General features: G+C 55.4%; 1 protein-coding gene across 4 annotated transcripts in view; it reads left to right on the top strand.

Annotated features, from left to right (window-relative positions):
- LOC102461502 (E3 ubiquitin-protein ligase TRIM58-like) overlaps nt 1-16,715 on the top strand; it is a 38,879-nt gene extending 22,164 nt beyond the window's left edge. For 3 of the 4 annotated variants that reach the window (XM_075929026.2, XM_075929024.2, XM_075929023.2), the window contains 6 exons: nt 8,186-8,657; nt 9,471-9,566; nt 11,863-12,093; nt 12,812-12,834; nt 12,920-13,032; nt 15,188-16,715. In XM_075929026.2, coding sequence (XP_075785141.2) covers nt 8,229-8,657; nt 9,471-9,566; nt 11,863-12,093; nt 12,812-12,834; nt 12,920-13,032; nt 15,188-15,744 — 1,449 coding nt within the window. In that variant the 5' untranslated portion in view covers nt 8,186-8,228 and the 3' untranslated portion in view covers nt 15,745-16,715. Of the gene's footprint in view, nt 1-4,053; nt 4,281-8,185; nt 8,658-9,470; nt 9,567-11,862; nt 12,094-12,811; nt 12,835-12,919; nt 13,033-15,187 lie in introns of those variants that run through there. The other variant, XM_075929025.2, reaches the window with a different exon arrangement.
- Nucleotides 16,716-17,670: the final 955 nt, after the last annotated feature.

The raw sequence follows: 17,670 nt of genomic DNA, 5'->3' as shown, positions 1-17,670 counted from the left end.
TTGTACATCCGGAAGGGGGCTAGGGAGGGGTAAGTGGAAGGAGGTGAGGGAGGAATGGGGTACGAGCTCCTGATGGAGAGGAGTGGGGTGGTTCTGCGGGCTCCTCGGGGTGGAAGCTCTCCTGCAGCCCCCCGATTGACCCCCCCGGATGGCAGCCTGTGGCAAGTGCAGCTGGGCTGGTGACCGAGTGCTGTGATGTGTCGAGTGCGGGCACTCCAAGACAGGACTGCTTTGCTGTCCCTCATCGAGGTAGACAAGCAAGCAGGGAACCCTGAGAACTGTCTGTCCGGGATGGGGGGTCGGGTCCCTTTAAGCACAGCCCTCGGCTAGCTTGAGACAGCAGCTCCACGCTCTAAGTCCTAACCTGATGCCCTGCCAGCACTGCTTCCGGCCAGCCTTAACTTCGGTTCAGGCTCCACTCAATGTGGACATGCTAGTTCGAATTAGCAAAATGCTAATTCGAACTAGTTTTTAGGTCTAGATGCACTAGTTCGAATTAGCTTAGTTCGAATTAACTAATTCAAATTAAGTTAATTCGAATTAGTGCTGTAGTGTAGACATACCCTAACTGACCTAGATTCAACCTTTAGAGAAGTGATAGAAAAATATGTAAATGTAATCAGAGTAATTCTCTGTTAGCTAGATTGGAAATTTTGAAATGCAAATCTGTATCGTTAGAGAATTAGAATAATACTAATTGGCTGTGTCTACACTGGCATGAATTTCCGGAACTGCTTAAAACGGAATACTATTCCGTTTTCAGTTTTTCCGGAAAAGGAGCGTCTACATTGGCAGGCTGCTTTTCCAGAAAAGCCCTTTTTCCGGAAAAGCGTCTGTGGCCAATGTAGATGCCCTTTTCCGGAAAAGAGCCCCAATCGCCATTTTCACGATTGGGGCTTTTTTCCGGAAAAGACTACTGGGCTGTCTACACTGGCCCTTTTCCGGAACAGTGTTCCGGAATAAGGACTTATGCCCGAGCGGGAGCAGAATAGTTTTTCCGGAATAGCGGCTGATTTTGTACAGTAGAGCATCGTTGCTTTTCCGGAAATTCAAGAGCCAGTGTAGACAGCTCGCAGCTTATTCCGGAAAAGCGGCTGATTTTCCGGAATAAGTGGCCCAGTGTAGACACAGCCATTGTGTTTCCTTATATATTGTTAGATGTTAATAATGTAAATCAGGGTGGGGAACCTTTTTTGGGTCGGGGGCCACTGACCCACAGAAAAATCAGTCCCGGGCCACATACAAGTGAGGAAAAAACAACCCCTCACTGACTTGGCCCCCAAACTGAGGGAAAAAAAAACCCTCCTCACAGATGTGACCCCCAACTGAGAAACAGAAACAAAAAAGAGAGACACTCTCTTCATCCCCCATTTCCCTTGTGCTTCAGCCCCAGGAAGGAGGGGGGCTGAGGCTCAGGGCTTAACCCCAATGATAGATTAACTCTTCTGAGGGCCCTGGGTTAGCGTTCCCTGTAATCCGGGCGCTTGTGCGGATGCTCAGGAGAGATTCCAGTGCTGCCCAGCTGATTAGCAGAACTTCCACACCTAGGTTTTGTGTTTCTCCTGGTGGTGCACATTGGCACATACTTCGGTGCACATAAAATTATTCTGCACATGGATGGAAAAATTAGAGGGAACATTGCCTGGGATGAGGAGATTTTGTGGAGCCTCCTTAGGCTCTGGTATGGGGCCAGAAATGAGGGGTTCAGTGTCTGGGAGGGCTGCGGGGAACAGACTGAGGGTGGGGATGGGCTGCAGGGTCTGGGTGGTAGGTAGGGTGCAAGTGTGCTCTGGGGGTGCAGGGTCTGGTCAGGAGAGGTCAGGAAATTGGGGTGCTTACTTGGCATAGCTCCCGGGGGGGCACAGACAGCTCCGTATTACCCTACACTTGCAGGCACCATCCTCTGCTACTCCCATTGGCTGTGACTCCCAGTCACTGGGAGTGACGGGGGTGAAGTCTGCAAACGAGCAGGGAGAGCAGGGAACGGGGCTTAGGCAAAGGGGCAGAGTGGGTGTAGGGGCAGAGCGGAGTGGTTCTCCCAGGTCCTGCACACTGTGACGGACCAGGCCAGGTCTGGGCACGGCTGAGGGCGTCTGTTCAGGGTGAATTGCTCAAACTCGGGGCTCCTTACAACCCCAGACTGGAGACCTTCCCAAAAAGGCCACACACCAGTCACACGGAGAGCTCCAGCTACCTATCTGGCCAGGCTGAAGCCTCATGAGCAAAACCCCTCTGACCCCACAGCTCTCCCTGTGCCCCAATCTCACCTACCCCGAACGGGTTCTTCCGGTCCCAAGAAACCAGCCACAGGTCCCAGTCAATTTACACTCTGGATCTTACCCACAAGACCACGCTGGGCCAATCCTTTAGAATCTAAAATCTAAAGGTTGATTACTAAAAGAAAGAAAATCCTGAGAGTAAGGTTGTTGAGGAGAATACATTACATGCACCGAATCGCCCAGTTCTCAATGCAGGCTCTTAGCAGAGATGTTACAACTGCTGGCTTAAAAGTCTCTGGTGTACATCCTAGGTCAGGACAGGTCCACGGTTCTTCCTGGCTCGTTGTTCCCCTCAAGGCTGCATCTGGGATCAAGAGCTGAGCTGAAGACCAAAACGGAGTCTGCCGCATGGCATTTTATATACACCCTTGGTCTCTTCCAAACTGGAGTGGGTCACACGGCCCAGGGACCTATCCTTGTGTCCCAAGCCAGCAATCATTATTCTGGCTGGTCTGCAGGCATCCAGATTCATTCCCCAGGTGTGTCTTTGGCACCTAGAGATCCATTGTCCCTGGAGCTTTGCTAATTAGCATAGACACTGAACGAACATTCCTGGCCCATAGCTCTGCCTCAGAGAGAAAATTTTCCAGCATCAACACAGCGTGCACACTCATAACGCCACACACAGACATTATACAAGTACATGAATAGCATCTACAGAATCAGTAGAACAGAAGCTTTCATGTGACACCTCACATGACCCCCTTTGTACAGACTTTTGGGGCAAACCCCCCCCCCCCATGGGTGCAAGAGTGATCTTTAGAATCCAATAACGTGACACCCCCACCTGCAGGAACTGGCACACTGCACCCACTCAGCCCCCAGGCACTTGGCCAGGTTTGGCCCCCAGCCCCTTCGGCATAGCCCCGCCCCTAAACAAATAGAGGGGGAGGGGAAGGTGTGGTCCCAGTTTCTTCCCACCCTACCCCCCCTCCGTGGCTTCCACCCCCGGCCCCTCAGAGGTGCTGCCTGATGCAAGGCAGAGCCAGGCTGGGCTGATGGGAAGGGGGCACACGGCCGCAGGACTGGCAGAAGCCTGGGGGGAGCAGTGTCCGTGGGCAAGGCAGTGCCCAGGAGCCCAGGCGGGTATGTGCGCTGGGGGGTGTCACTGGGGGCAGGCCCATTCCCTGCCCTAGGCAGCAGGCTTTGGTGGGCAGGTACCTGGGCCAGGGGTTGCTCTCAGCTGCCCCCTCAGCTTTCAGAGCTGGGAGGCGGAAGAGCAGCAGATGAGAAGGGGGGGTTACTGGCTAAAGCAACTATTGGAAAAGTTTAGCTCCTGTCCGCCCCTCCCCCCCCCCCGTGCTGCCCTGGGGGAGGCGCAAGAGGGGCAGAGGAGGGACAGCGTTGCATGGGCAGGTGGGGGGGTTAATACGCTGGAGGGGGCGGCTCTGTCATCCTTGGCGCTGCTGCTGCTGCCGCCGGAGCCTGGGGGTGGGGTTGGGAGGTGAGTGTTGATTTGTGCCCGTGGGAAGCTGCCCAATGGGCAAGGTGGGAAGCAGCACCTGCAGGCAACAGGGCCACAGGGATGCGCTGGGGGCGGGTCCCCACAGCGCCCATTGGCTGGGGACAGAGCACTGGGGCCCCTTGAAGCTGTGGGGAGGGGACGGTGCCCGCGAATGGCACCTGCATCGCGTCTTGCAGCCCACAGTCGCGTTGCCCTGAGGGGCCGCGGGTGGCCCTCCACAGGCCGAGCGATCAGCTCCGCTAGTCACTGTGAATCACCCTCTGCCGCACTTCGCGCCTCCCGCCCCGCGGCCCTGCGCAGTCTGCCTGCCCCTGGGCACCAGGGCTGCCGGTTTGAGTCAGTCCGAGTCCGGGAGGTGTCAGCACACGACCTAGTCTGTAATGAAAGACGAATTCCTGGAGGCGCACTGGGAACGCCCTCTGCCCAGACAGCAGCAGGCAGGGCAAGGTTCACTCAGCTGGTTTCCTCTTGTGCTGGGAGTTTTCGCCCTGAGCTTGGAGCCCTGACCTGAGCAAGCAGCCCAGACCTTCCGGGAGGTAAAGAATTTGGTTTCGCCTCCTTGCCCTCCCCTTTCTGTCTGCCGCATTCCCCCTCCCCCTGCCGCTCTCAGTCTCCCCTTCCCCCACAGTCTTTCTCCATTTCTAACTTGTCCCTTCCGTGCAGGCGGCACCCTCTTGCTGACGGGATCTCTGCAGGCCTCGATGAGGAGGATCTGCTCTCATCTGGCCCCTTTGCACAAGCTGAGAGTGTTTTCAGCTCAGCACAGTCCTGCTCCCATCCCTCCCCTACCACGGGTCAGACAAGATGGCATCTGTCATGCTTGTGTCCTGGCAGGGAGGGGAATGATCCGGACTCCTCTTTGGGGGAAGGCCCCCCTAAATCTTTAACATCTCCTGGCTCATCAAAAGCTAAGCATGGGACACTTCCAGCCCACTTAATTAGCCTCATTTAGCACCGGTCCTACAATTGACAGGTGTGACGTAGTGGGGGTACCCGGCTGGTTTCTATGCTGCTGGCTCTGGGGGAACCCCCACTGGCTGCCGTGGGTACCACGACCCAGCAAAACAGGATGAGTCACTATGCAAACCAGTATGGCCAGACACCCCCCATGGAGAGGAACAAAGGAAGGTGGAATGCTGCCCTGGCTGGGGGGCAGGGCTGGAAGAGAGTTAGTTAGTGGCTGGCTGTCTGGGAGCATGGAGGAGACAGCCTAGGGAAAGGGGCTGGAGTTTAGGGGCCCAGTCTCCCCCCATCTCAAGGGGGCCTGAGGCATCCTAGCCCAGCTCTGTGACCAGATTACATCTGTGCTGTGCTGTATCCTGGAGAGGCAATAAACTTCCTCTATTCCACCGGCTGGTGCAGTCTGTTTGTGCCATTTCGGGGTGCAGGAGACGGGAGACCCCCAACGCACCGTCACAACAGGCACTTTTATTTTTCTATTATAGATACTTGGTTTCTGTTGTTTCCATTCCAGGTCATCTGAGGAAGTGGGTTTTTGCCCACATGAAAGCTCCTGATTCTATATATTTTTGTTAGTTTCTAAGGGTGCATCTCCATCCTTATAATAGTAATAATATTATTATTATTCCGGAATAATAATGCGAGCATCTATGCAGCAATTACGTTATTTCAAAATAAATTTGAAATAACGGACGGCTTATTCCGTTTTCTGTAGACTTCATGCCACAAGAAATAACACCTCTTCTGAAATAGCTATTTTGGAATAGCAGTCGTGTGGACACTCCATTGCTGCTATTTCGAAATAGCTCCTCAGGGTCATTCAAAGTAATTACTTCCCAGTGCTTCCTGGGGCTCTAAACCGAGATAGCTCATCTGCATTAGGGAAGCCTGCCTCGGACTAATTTTGAGGCTTCCCTGTAATGTAGACGTGCTATATCGAAATAAGCTGTTTTGGAGTATTTCTTCCAGAATAGCTTATTCTGAAATAAGCGTGCAGTGTTGACGCACCCTAAGGTGTCACAGGATTGCTCGTTGTTTTTAAAGTTACCAACTAATACGGCGACCTCTCTGAGACCCATAAATCAGGACACTTCCAAAAAACACCCACAATTAGTCTGTTTATTTGTTCTCTGGCGTCAATGCCGTGAAGGGTTGTGTTTCTGTCAGCTGTTCTCTCCAGTAATGAGAGCTGCTGGAAATCGATGAGTCAGAACATGCCTGGAGATTCCCCCGAGTCTAGAGAGTCCAGGAGTCAGGGTTTGAAAAAACATGAAATCTCACCAGAGCTAGCCGTGCTAGGAAAGGGCAGGGGCTGTAGCTGGCGTCTTGCCCAACCCCAGCAGGCTTGAGCAAGTCCATGAATTGCTTTGGGGGTGATAGCTGTGCCGTGCCTCCCCGGGGCTGCGAAGATAAATACAATCCTGTGTTTATCAATTTTAATGTCAGGACCATAATTCTATTATCCAGTCTGATCCGCTGCGTAGCCCAGGCCAGAGAATCTCACCCAGTTACCCCACTGTTGAGCCCAGTTATGTGGCTTAGACTAACCCATTTCCGTCCTTGGCAAATTAAATTGCTCTGTGTCCTGGGCAGAGAACACTAGAAATCAAGGTGCGTCCGAGGCCCCTGCAATGACAGGGAATTGATTAGGTGAGAGATGCCCAGGTGGTCTTGGCAGATGATTCACGCTGCAGAGGAAGGTGATGCCCTCCAGGGTCCCCGCTGATCGGACCGGGGGAGGGGACAGTTCTTCCCGTGTACGCGAGCAAGACCTACCAGCCGCACAATTAGCAGGAATTCTTTGGACAGCCTCAGAGCTCTAGTCTGTCCTGTCTCCAGCTGTGACCAACCCCTGATGCTTCAGAGAAAGGGGGGGCTGAGAGGAAATGCTGAATACATCTGGCCAAAGTACGCACAGAGCCAAATAATTCCTTCCTGACCCCCTTAGTGGGCATAACCCTGAAGCATGATATTTAATGACAGCCGTTGTCTTAGTGCGGAGCTGCATGTGTTGTGAGCATGTGGAGGGCAGGCAGTTCTGTTCTCTTGGGCCATGAAGGACGGGAATTTGCCCAGGGACTCATTAAGGTTGTAAGGCAGCCGATCAGAGTCGTAACTAGCTAATTTGGCGCATGAGGCAAGACCATCCTCGGCGCGGGCGGGGGTGCTGACATGGCTGTTCTCCAGCGCTCGGGCACCTCTGCCTGTTGACAACGCGGTTCGCTCCCCCGTCGGCAGCAGGGACCAGGGGTGAGGAAGGGCGCCCGAAAGAGATGCGCTTTCCCCGCAGCCTGGGAACCTGCCTCGGCTCCCGCAGGGCTTCCCGACAGCTACTGCCTGGCTGGGCACTGAGCGCTCCCTCCGTGGGCTGAGGCTGCTCAGCTGCCAGAGGGACCCTCGCCACGGGGGCTGGGTGCGAGCTACCCGGGACGCTGACAAGGTAAACGTGCCGCTCCCCAGCCGGCCACAGGGATCCCTCCTGCAGCTGCAGGGCAGGGGAGCCAAAGGGGGAGAGGCAGGTCCTTTGGATCGGAGGGTGCTCTGCTGCTTGGGATCCGGGCAGGGGCTGTCGCCGGTGCTTAGGTTGCGCCCCCTCAGCTACGCACCCGAGACAAATGCCTCCCTCGCCTCGCCCTGCAGCCGATACTGCGGTGATGGGTCCGTACAGCGAGAGCTGAAAAGGCTGAGCTGTAACAGACTCATACCATGTCCTGTCTGGAGGGGGGTTACATTTGCCGGCAAACTCACCTTCTGAGCAAGGTCCCTCTTCCTAGGTAGGAGTTGGGTCTCCATAAGCAAGGGTGGTCGGACCTCCACCAAGGCTCTTGGGTCTGTGTGGTGTGTTGAGGTCTGTGTGTGCACTGCAAGTTAACACGTTACGGTTGTTGTTGGTGAGACTGTTTGCAGGCTAATGGGCTCTCGAGGGGAAAGTGCTTCTCAGGGGAGACTGCAGGCCTCCTGACCGGGGGAGGGGAACAGAGAGGGCAATTGCTCTGAGGCCCAATGATTTAAAGGGCCCCCGGGGCTCCTGGCCACTGCTGTACAACTACAGCAGTGAGTGTGTGGCGGGGGGGGGGGGTCCTTTAAATCGCCGCCGGAGCTCTCTGCTGTGTGCTCCGGGTGGCTCTGAGGGCTGGAGGGACACACCACACTCCGGGCAGCCCTGAGAGGCTGGCTGTCCCCCTCCTTCTGCCCAAAGTCCTGCCCCTTCTGGGAGCACAGAGCTGGCCCCTCCCCCCACCATGCCCAGGGTCCCACACAGACTGTCAGCCCCCCTGGGAGACTGCAGTTAGTCTGCAGACAGACTGCCCAGGCCCTAGAGCAAGCTGAGTGGCCTGGGCCTCGCTGCCGTAGGGAGCCGCCTGCCTTGTGGGATTCTCCAGGAGTTGTGCTCTGAATTCTAGGACTTCAAGTAGCCTGGCGCTGCACCCTTCCCGCAAGAGAGTTGAATGTTTTCCTCTCCTTTCTGTGCGTGCGCCAGGAGCACCGCACTCTGTGTTACAGGGCGGCCCTAGAGCGGCACCATGGCCTCGGCAAGCCCGGTGGAGAAGCTGCAGGAGGAGGCCGTCTGCCCCATCTGCCTGGAGTTCTTCACCGAGCCAGTGAGCATCGACTGTGGGCATAACTTCTGCCGGGCCTGCATCCACCGGCACTGTGAGACGTGGGGGCAGGAAAGCCCCCGTCGGCCCTTCCAGTGCCCCGTCTGCAAAGAGCAGTTCAAGGACGACAATTTCCGGCCCAACCGGGTGCTGGCCAACATGGTAGAGAGCATCCTGGAGCTGAGGGTGGCGGGGGGAGAGGAGCGGGCGGAGCCGCTCTGCCAGCACCACCAGGAGAAGCTGAAGCTGTTCTGTGAGGAGGACGGGAAGGCTATCTGCTTGGTGTGCCGGGAGTCCCAACAGCACCGGGAACACAGGGTGGCACCCCTGGAGGAGGCTGCCCAAGCCCACAAGGTGAGAATCCACCCGTGCCGGGGCTCCTGGTGAGCTGAGTGCGAATCACAGCCACCGGCGCAACTGGGGGCTCCTTGCAACGGCCGCCACTGCGTTGGAAAGTCTTCTCTTGTGTCTGAGAAAGTGCTGTTCCCACAGCGGGGGGCAGCCTGGGCTGCTTGTCCATGCCCTGCGCCGGCCCTCAGGGTTCCTGGTTCAGGTCCCGGCTCTGACACAAACAGAGTGAAAAACGACTCCGGGGTTTCTTCATAGCCACCGAGTGGGGGAGGGGGAACCATGAATATTTTCCACAAAATTATCCATGCCGAGAAAAAGAGACTGTTTTTCTTTGGGCAGGGGAACTTCTAAGCCAGCCTGCGGAGAAGCTTTATTTATAGAGGAGCCTGTGGTGTGCTTTTACAGGCCACCCTGGGCGACTGATCCCAGGCAGATGCACCGGAAGTGCCCTAAAAGTGGCACTCCCAAACCGTGGCCCCTCCTCCTTCACCAGCCTTTCCCCTGAGGCTTTTCCCCTGCACCACCAGCCTTTCCCCTGCACCATCCCTTTGCCCCAAGACCCCCTCTCCTGAACCGCCTCTTGCCCCAAGACTCCACCTCCCCCACTTCTCCGTCCCTTCACCCCGTTCAGGCGCCCCAGGCCTGTGGATCTTAACCCCACGCCGCTCCTGCTGGCGCTCCCAGGCCAGGGGGCATTCGCTGAGAGGCAGTAGCAGCCGTACAGCCTCCTCCACAGGTCACAGGTCAGCACACTGGCAGGGGCATGGCCCCCCAAGAGGCCCTCCTGCCCTGACCGGTGCTGCTCTTCCCCCTCAGGCCAGAGTCCAGCAAGCCCTGACTCTGCTCAGGGAGAAGATGGAAGCTGCCAAGCGTCTGGAGACCAAGGAGGCCAGGAAGGTCAAGGAATGGCAGGTGAGTGTCTCCCTGAAAATCTAGGCCAGTTCACCCCAACCTCCTGGAGTCTGGGTCGCCCGGCGTCAGCTCAGCAGGGCCCCCGCGGCTGCCGTGATGCGAACGAATGAGAGCCAGGAACGGGCTGGCGACTCGGTCTGTGTTTAGCGATGACCCCGGCTCAGGGATCGGTGGGGACTCAGCCAGGGGCCCTTTTAGCCCCGTGACTGTAGCTGTCCAAGCCAGCAGGGCTCTGTGTGACCCTCTGGCCAGGCCTCCCGCCTATTCCAGGCCGGAGAATTCCCCCAGTGATTCCTGCCACCAGCCCGGTAACTCCTGGCCGAGCTAGAGCGGAGCTTTGAGACGGACGCCCCGTCCCCACTGGCAGGCTCCCAGGGGTAGATAGACCCATGCAAGTGCCGTAGCTGCTGTGGGGGCCGGAGAACACGTTAGCTCAGCTGTAAGGGGACGCGGCTGTCCCGGCTCTAGGATGCGGCTCCTCTGTCCCCTGGGGGACCCTCTGCGTGGGCTTTGAACCTCCATCGGTCTGCGTGGGATCCTGAGAGTCTGCTGCACTCAGACCCCGTGTCTCCTCCATGTGGGAGCACCGGCCTAGTGGCCCATTCCAAAGCCGGGCAGACGTCTTATAGCAGCCGTGCTGTGGGTGTGACCCTGGGGATAAACCCAGAAGGATCCGGAGATGATAAAAGGTCTCCGAGCACATCCCCCCCTTTCCTGGAAACCTGCCAACTCTCCCTCTCTCCCAGGGTCTGACTTCCCCCCGGCTAGCTCTCCTTAGCGCTGCGGGACCTTTCTCTCGCCCTTGAGCGCTGAACCTCCCTCCCTCCACAGGTCTGAGCCATGCCTGGGCAAACCTGTCTGGCAGGGCTGAGCCGGGGCACCAAAGCGAATGGCTCTTGCATTGTTCTTCCAGTGTTTCCGAGAAGCACATCCCTGGATCCATCTCCCCCTCCCCAAGTACCTTTCCCCACATCCCTGCTCAGTGGCAGATTAGCCACTGGCCCAACGGGGCCCAAGCACAGGGAGTCTGGTCAATTGGGCACCCCCTTTGCCCCTACCCGCCCCACCCATCTGCCTGGCTCTCCTGCTGGGGAGCGGGAAAGCCCTCATGCTCTGCCCCCCAAGGGGTGGAGGGTGCTGCACGTAGAAGGAGTAGGGAGGGGACCCCACTTGCTCTGGCCTAGGGCCCCACAAAACCGTAATCTGCCTCTGGCCCTGCTATCAAGCTGGATAGATCCATTACGACTGTGAACTTCACAGTAACCCAATCAAGATATAGTATGTCTGACTCTAGACCATGGGTTCCCAAACTGGGGTGTGTGTGTGTGAAGAAATCCAGCCCCCCCTTCAATTCTCCCCCCTCTAAGTTTTGCTGCTATTTTCAGTCCCGGTCACCGCCACCCCCCCTTTTTTTTTTGCTCAACAAATTTTGATGCTATTGGAGGTGGGGGGGCATGAGTGTTTCTCAAAAATCAAAAAGGGAGGGGCGTGATGCCGAAAAGTTTGGGAACCGCTGCTCTAGACCATTGTGAACAGCTCAAAATCTGTTGCAGCTGTGTGAACAGCTTTAACATCCTCTACTCCAGACTGGAAGGTAGGCCAGTATATTTCCCCCCACCCCACCCCACCCCACCCCACTCCGGACAGATCTTCATTCCTGATTTTTGATGGGACGTTTCCGAATGGAATTAAGATCTTCCTCATATTTGGAGCCAACATATGAAGTTCCCCCTTTGGGGCCAACGATTCCCTGGGAGACTTAACAGCTCAGCCTCCTTCGCTTCCCAAAAAGAAGACAGGTGATTTGAGGGTGGTGCCGAAATACCTCTGTGGGAGAAAACGTTGGCTACTGAAGGGCTCTTTGATCTAGCAGCAAATGGCAGAACAAGAGCCGGGAGCAGAAGCCAGACCAATTCAAATGAGGTAGAAGGCGCAAATTATTAACACCAAGGGCAATTAACCTCTGGAGCAAATTCCTAGGGGAATTGGTGGACGCTCCATCTCTTAATGGCTTTCCATCTAGACAGGATGCCTATCAGGAAAACACTTTGGTGATTCACAAGTTATTGGGCTTAGGACAGAGGTAACTGAGTGCAATTCAATAGCCGTGCTCAGGGCTGCCGACCAGAGACAGGGGAGCAAAGGGGGCAATTATCCAACTACCCCTTTCTCCGCACTTTCTCTGTGTTTCAAACCCATGTTCCGGGTGGGGAGAGGCAGGCTGGCTGGCTGGTTGGCATGTAAACAGCAGGCAGTTTTTCCTCCGCCCAGATGGGATTTGGACTTCTTCCGGCAGGAGAAAGTGCAGGTCCAGCGCCAGATCATCATCTCCGAGTTCGAGAAGATCCGCCAGTTCCTGTCGGAGGAGGAGCAGCTGCTGCTGGAGAAGCTGGCGAAGGAGGAGGAGGGCTTTATGCAGAGAGCATGGGCCAATCTCGCTGACCTCTCGGAGCAGTGCTCTGCCCTGGGCAAGCTCATCACAGAGCTGGAGGACAAAAGCCGGCAGTCGTCTGTGCAGCTGCTAGAGGTGAGAGTGGGTCGGATGTGGAGGCGGGGTGGTCAGGCGAGGAAGGCACTGGGCAGCGATGTGGGATGCCTGGGTTTTAATCCCACCCTGCCACCTCTGTGTGACTGTTCCTTCTGTGGGAACAGAACAGGGAATCATCAAGAGATCCTCCCCTGTCACCCATTCCCAGCCTCTGACCAACAGAGGCTAGGGGCACCATCCCTGCCCATCCCAGTTAATAAGTTGATGGACTTTCATGAATTTATCTGGTTCTTTTTTGAACCCTGTTAAAGTTCTGGTCTTTACCACATCCTCCGGCAAGGAGTTCCACAGGTTGACTGTGCGCTGCAGGAAGAAAGACTTCCTTTTGTTCGTTTTAAACCTGCTACCTGTTAACTGATGCCCATTGGTAGAGCCGATTGGGAAATGACTAGACGATTTACCCAGCGTTGCTCGGGTCCTTAACTCAATGCATATTTGTTATTTGGAAAATAAAATGAAAATGTACACGCTGCCTTTAAATCATTGCTCTGGGGTGGGGCTAGGGATGAGGGGTTCAGTATGCAGGCTGCCCCGGAGGAGAGCTGTTTCCCTCTGCAGAAAAAGATTTTGTTGTATTCAGACATGCAAGGTGAGGTGTGGGGGGAGGTTGGACAAAACCCCAAATTTAAAAATGTTTATTTGTTAAACAAGCCTTTTCCACAGCCGACACTGATTCTTTTCCCTTTCCCCTCTGCAGTGGGCGAGGCATTCGCTGAGCAGGTAGGTAGCTGCGGTCCATCTCCCTTCCATTTCTGCAAGGGCGGTTGTGCTGGGAGCTGAGATAACAAGGCATTTCTCCTGGTAGAGCTGAAACGGCCCGACTCTGGGAGCCAGAAGCCAGGCCCACTGACGTGAAGACTAGATACAGCTTCCCGGAGCATTGCCTGGAGATGAGGACAATGCTACAGAGATTTAAGAGTGAGTGGAAATGGAAATTGCTGGGGATCCCAGAGAGAACAGAGGAATAAACCCTCCATTAAAAGGGTGGGGGGTTAACTTGATACTCGGATGCATAAACAGGGGAATCTGGAGTAGGGGCAGCGAGGTTATTCTGCCTTTCTATTTAACACGGGTGCAGCCCCAGCTGGAATCCTGCATCCGGTTCTAGTGCCCACAATTCCAGCAGGATGTTGATAAACTGAAGAGGGGTCAGGAAGAGCCACAGGAAGGGCTGAAAATCTGCCATCTAGTGAGAGTCTAGGAGCTCAGTCACTGTAGCTGGACAAAGAAAAGGTTCAGGGTTGACAGCCTCACCAGGCCCCTGAGCAAGGTAAGAGGGGGCCCTGGAAGGGGCGGAGCCTCAAGCAGAAGGGGTGGGGCCAAGGCAGACAACCCTCTGCGGCCCCCCCTTCCTGCCCCCAGTCCTCAGTGCTGCCTAGAGCGCACTGCACTGTGCTCCGGCAGTGATTTAAAGGGCTTGGAGCTCCGGGCACCACAGCAGCAGTGGCCACGCTCTAAGCCTTTTGTATTGCTGGGCCCTGGGGCAGTTTTCCCCTTTGCACTCCCTGTCGGTAGGCTTGGGGGTGACTTGATTAGAGTCTGAAAGGACTTACCCGGGGAGCAAATGTTTAATAATAGAGGCCTCTTCCGGCGAGCAGAGCAAGGTCTGACAAGATCCAGTGGCGGCTAGTTGAAGACAACCTCAGACTGTGAATACAATGTGACTTTTTAACAGTGGGGGTAACTGTGGTAGATTCTCCATCACTGGCAATTTTTAATTCAGGTTTGGATGGTTTATTTTTTCTCCTAAAAGATCCCCTCCAGTTCAAACAGAAATTAGTTCAGAGACATCCCTGTAAGCTGAGCGCTTGGGCAGCCACCCACAAGCAATTCCAATGCCTCCCAGCTGATCAACAGAGCGTCCACAGCCGGCAGAATGGCTTTCTACTGGTGGTGCACATCTGTGCATGCCTTGGTGCACAGAACAAAATTTATTCTGCCCATCGATGGAAAAAATTAGAGGGAACATTTGCATCTTAAGGTGCTGTGTTACTCAGGAAGTCAGACTAGATTTTGACAGTCGTCCTTTCTGGCCTTGGTATCGATTTGCAGTTAGAGGAGGGTGCAGGTTGTGGTCGTATGGGTGTGCACATAGAGAGAGGTAGGCCCACAGTCGGATAGGGATGTTTAATATCATTTAATTGAATAGTCGATTAACCTCATGAATTCTTATCGGTTACTTGACTATTTTATAGTCCCCAGGGGTGAGGCCGGCATCCAGTGTGCTCCAGCCCCAATCCCGAGCAGCCCCCTGCCACTCCACGCTGCTGCCTCTGTATCAGAGGCAGCAGTACAGGGTGCCAGGTGGGAGCTGGTCTGCTAGAGGAGACAGTTTAAAAACCAGCTCCCTTCATGGACTGGCTGCCTGTCACCCCGCACTGTTGCCTCTGATACAGAGGCAGCAACGCGGGGTGGCAGCAGCCCCTGACTGGGGGTGTGTGTCTAAGCTCCTAGATCCTGCATGAGCTGGAACTGAGCCAGGCTGCCTGCCAGCCTGCCTCCTAATACACTTTAAATGCAGAGTCGCAGTGGGGGTAGGTCCTGGACCTGTCTCAAACTGGAACTGAGCAGGCTGCTGACCAGCCTGCTAATACATTTATTGGTAAGGGCGGAGGAGTGGGGGGGCAGGAATGCATGTAGTCTGTAACATTAATCAATAAGCTTTTGCTTATCAGTTAATCGGTTACTCGACTACACAGTTACATCCCTAATGTGGGGACATGGCTGCGATACAGAGAATGGAGCTTTGTATTGGAGGTGGGACCATGGTGTGGGGCAGTGTTGCCTGTAAGCTGGAGGCTTGTGCAGCCACTCAGGAGAGATTCCAATGCTGCCTCACAGATTAGCTGAGTGCCCATTGGTCGGTTTTGTGTTTCTCCTGGTGGTGCACATGCACACATGCCTCGGTGCACATAAAATTATTCCACACATGGATGGAAAAGATTAGAGGGAATGTTGGTGTGGGGTGGGGCTGTACTCTGGGGACGTGGCCAGTGGCCATGTGGTCTCTGGTCCGTGAGGTGTCGGCTGCAGGCCTCAGCAGTGCCCGTCTAACTCCCTTCTCTTCCTCCAGCGGATGTGACTCTGGACCCTGAGACAGCCCACATGTGCTTGGAGCTGTCCGCAGACCGGCGCAGTGTGCGGCTGAGGGAGCAGCAGCGGGCCGTGCCACCCCACCCCAAGCGTTTCGACACGTACCGCTGTGTGCTGGGCGCGGCGGGGCTGGGTGCGGGCTGGCACTACTGGGAGGTGGAGGTGGAGGCGGGCGACAAGGCCTACTGGACCCTGGGCGTGGCGCGAGCCTCGCTGCGCAGGAAGGGCTGGTTCAGCCTGGAGCAGGAGGAGGGCGTCTGGGCCATGCGCCTCGTCCGGGGCCAGTATCAAGCCCTCACCTGCCCCAAGACCAGCCTGTCGCCGAGCCGCAGCCCTGAGCTCCTGGGCGTCTTCCTGGACTGGGATAGAGGGAGCGTCACCTTCTACGAAGCCGAGGGCATGGAGCCCATCTTCTTCGCCACTGGCGCCCCCTTCGCCGAACCGCTCTACCCCTTCTTCTGGCTCATGTGTCCCGGCACCAGCCTCAGGGTTCGGCCCTCGTGGGACCCAAGGTGCGAGGGGGGGAAGCAGGCGTGAGGGGCTGGGGAATGGCACAGGGGCGGGCAGCAACCCTTGCCCCATGCCCTGCCCACGATGTCCAGCGGGTGAGGGGGCTCCCTCACCTTGACAGGAGCGGGGGTGGGGTGCTGACAGCCAGCTCCCCTCTCCCCAACTCTCAGGGACAAGGAGGGGTCACTTCCCACATGTGCATACCCCTCCCTCCACCCCCGTGCAATTGGAACAATACCCCTCCCCCAGCCACGTGCACCACCACCCTCGCACACCAGCAGATCCGCGGCAAACCCAGACATTGTTAAGGGGCAGAGATGGCAGGGATGGGCCTAGTTGGTCAGTGGCACGGGCTCGCCCCCGGCTGGGGCGTCACTGCTCCCCGAGAGCCCTCACGCTGCTGGGTTTGGTCAGGACCGTTTTTGGAATAAACCGAATGTAACGACGAGGCGGGTGGGGAGGTGCGTGGGGAGGCATGGATGCGTGACCCCCCTGGGAAGGAAAATGGGAGCTACTCAGAGCCCTGGGCTCAGTGTCTCGGCCGCCTAACTCACAAAGACATTTGGGGTGGGGGGAGCCCGTCCTGGAGCCCCTGTATTATCTGCACTGAGGGGGCTGCACTCGGGGACTTGAGAGTCCAAAACGAGAGTCTGAAGCCATTCGGGCAGGCACCACGTCCGGAGTTGCAGGATGGACCCATCAAGAGCCCATTATTATTTATTTTGACCTTGCATCTACCCAGATCTGGGGGCTTGTGACGGGCACTGCTCAGTTGCAGGCCCTGCCTGAGTCTGTCGAGAGCCTGAGACACTTGCTGTGAGCGGGGCCGGGGGGGGGTGTTGCCCTGTGAAACTCCACACTGGGCACTTGCTGGGATGGTGTGATGGGCCTCCCCTTCCCCCATGCTTTATAAAATGGGCCTATGGACATTAATTTATGTAACTCAAAGGTGCTTTGAGCAAATGTTTTCGTGTAACTCATCAATCTTCAAGTCATGAGCGGCTGGTTCTGTTTATTTTACTTTGATGTGTGTATCATTTTCGCATGTAAAGTTAGACATATGGGCTGTGTCTACACTGGGCCACTTATTCCGGAAAAGCAGCCGCTTTTCCAGAATAAGCTGCGAGCTGTCTACACTGGCCCCTTGAATTTCCGGAAAAGCACTGACGATCTACTATAAGAAATCAGCTGCTTTTCTGGAAAAACTATGCTGCTCCCGCTCGGGCAAAAGTCCTTTTTTCAGAAAACTGTTCCAGAAAAGGACCAGTGTAGACAGCCCAGTAGAGTTTTCCGCAAAAAAGCCCCGATTGCGAAAATGACGATCAGGGCTCTTTTCCGGAAAAGCGCGTCTACATTGGCCATGGACGCTTTTCCAGAAAAAGGGCTTTTCCAGAAAAGCATCCTGCCAATGTAGACGCTCTTTTTCTGGAAATACTTATAACGGAAAACTGTTCTGTTTTAAGCATTTCCGGAAATTCATGCCAATGTAGACGTAGCTATCGAGTGGGTTTCAAATGTCTGAATGAGAGGAATCAAGGGTGTTACCCTCAAAGTCTCGATAAGCAACTGTTAAACAAACTCTCTCGTCCTTATATCAGCGCAGCGGTTGGTAGGGAGTGGACTCAATTCTTTAAAAAAGAACAGGAAAGCAGAGGCCTGGGTCTTTTAGCTGGGCTACACCTGAAGGAAGGAGCCAAAGATCCCAGAGTGGGGAGACAGGCCTAGTTTGCAGGGGCAGCCGGAAAAGAGGTTTTAGGGTGAGTTTGAAAAGTTTGTGCTGAGGATTCAGTGGAGAATTAGCCACCCGTTTTTGTTTCTTTTGATTTGTAACCTACTTTGCTCTGCCTGTTCTCACTTATTACCACTTCAATCCTACTGCTTCTACTTCATAAAATCACTTTTACTTTCTAGCAAACCCAGAGTAAATAATTATTACCTGGGGGAGCAACCAGT

This window comes from Pelodiscus sinensis, chromosome 5 (assembly GCF_052426305.1).
Source record: "Pelodiscus sinensis isolate ZL-2025 chromosome 5, ASM5242630v1, whole genome shotgun sequence".
Taxonomy (NCBI): domain Eukaryota; kingdom Metazoa; phylum Chordata; order Testudines; family Trionychidae; genus Pelodiscus; species Pelodiscus sinensis.
The sequence above is the reverse complement of the archived record's forward strand: the minus strand, read 5'-3'. Positions and strand labels throughout refer to the sequence as shown.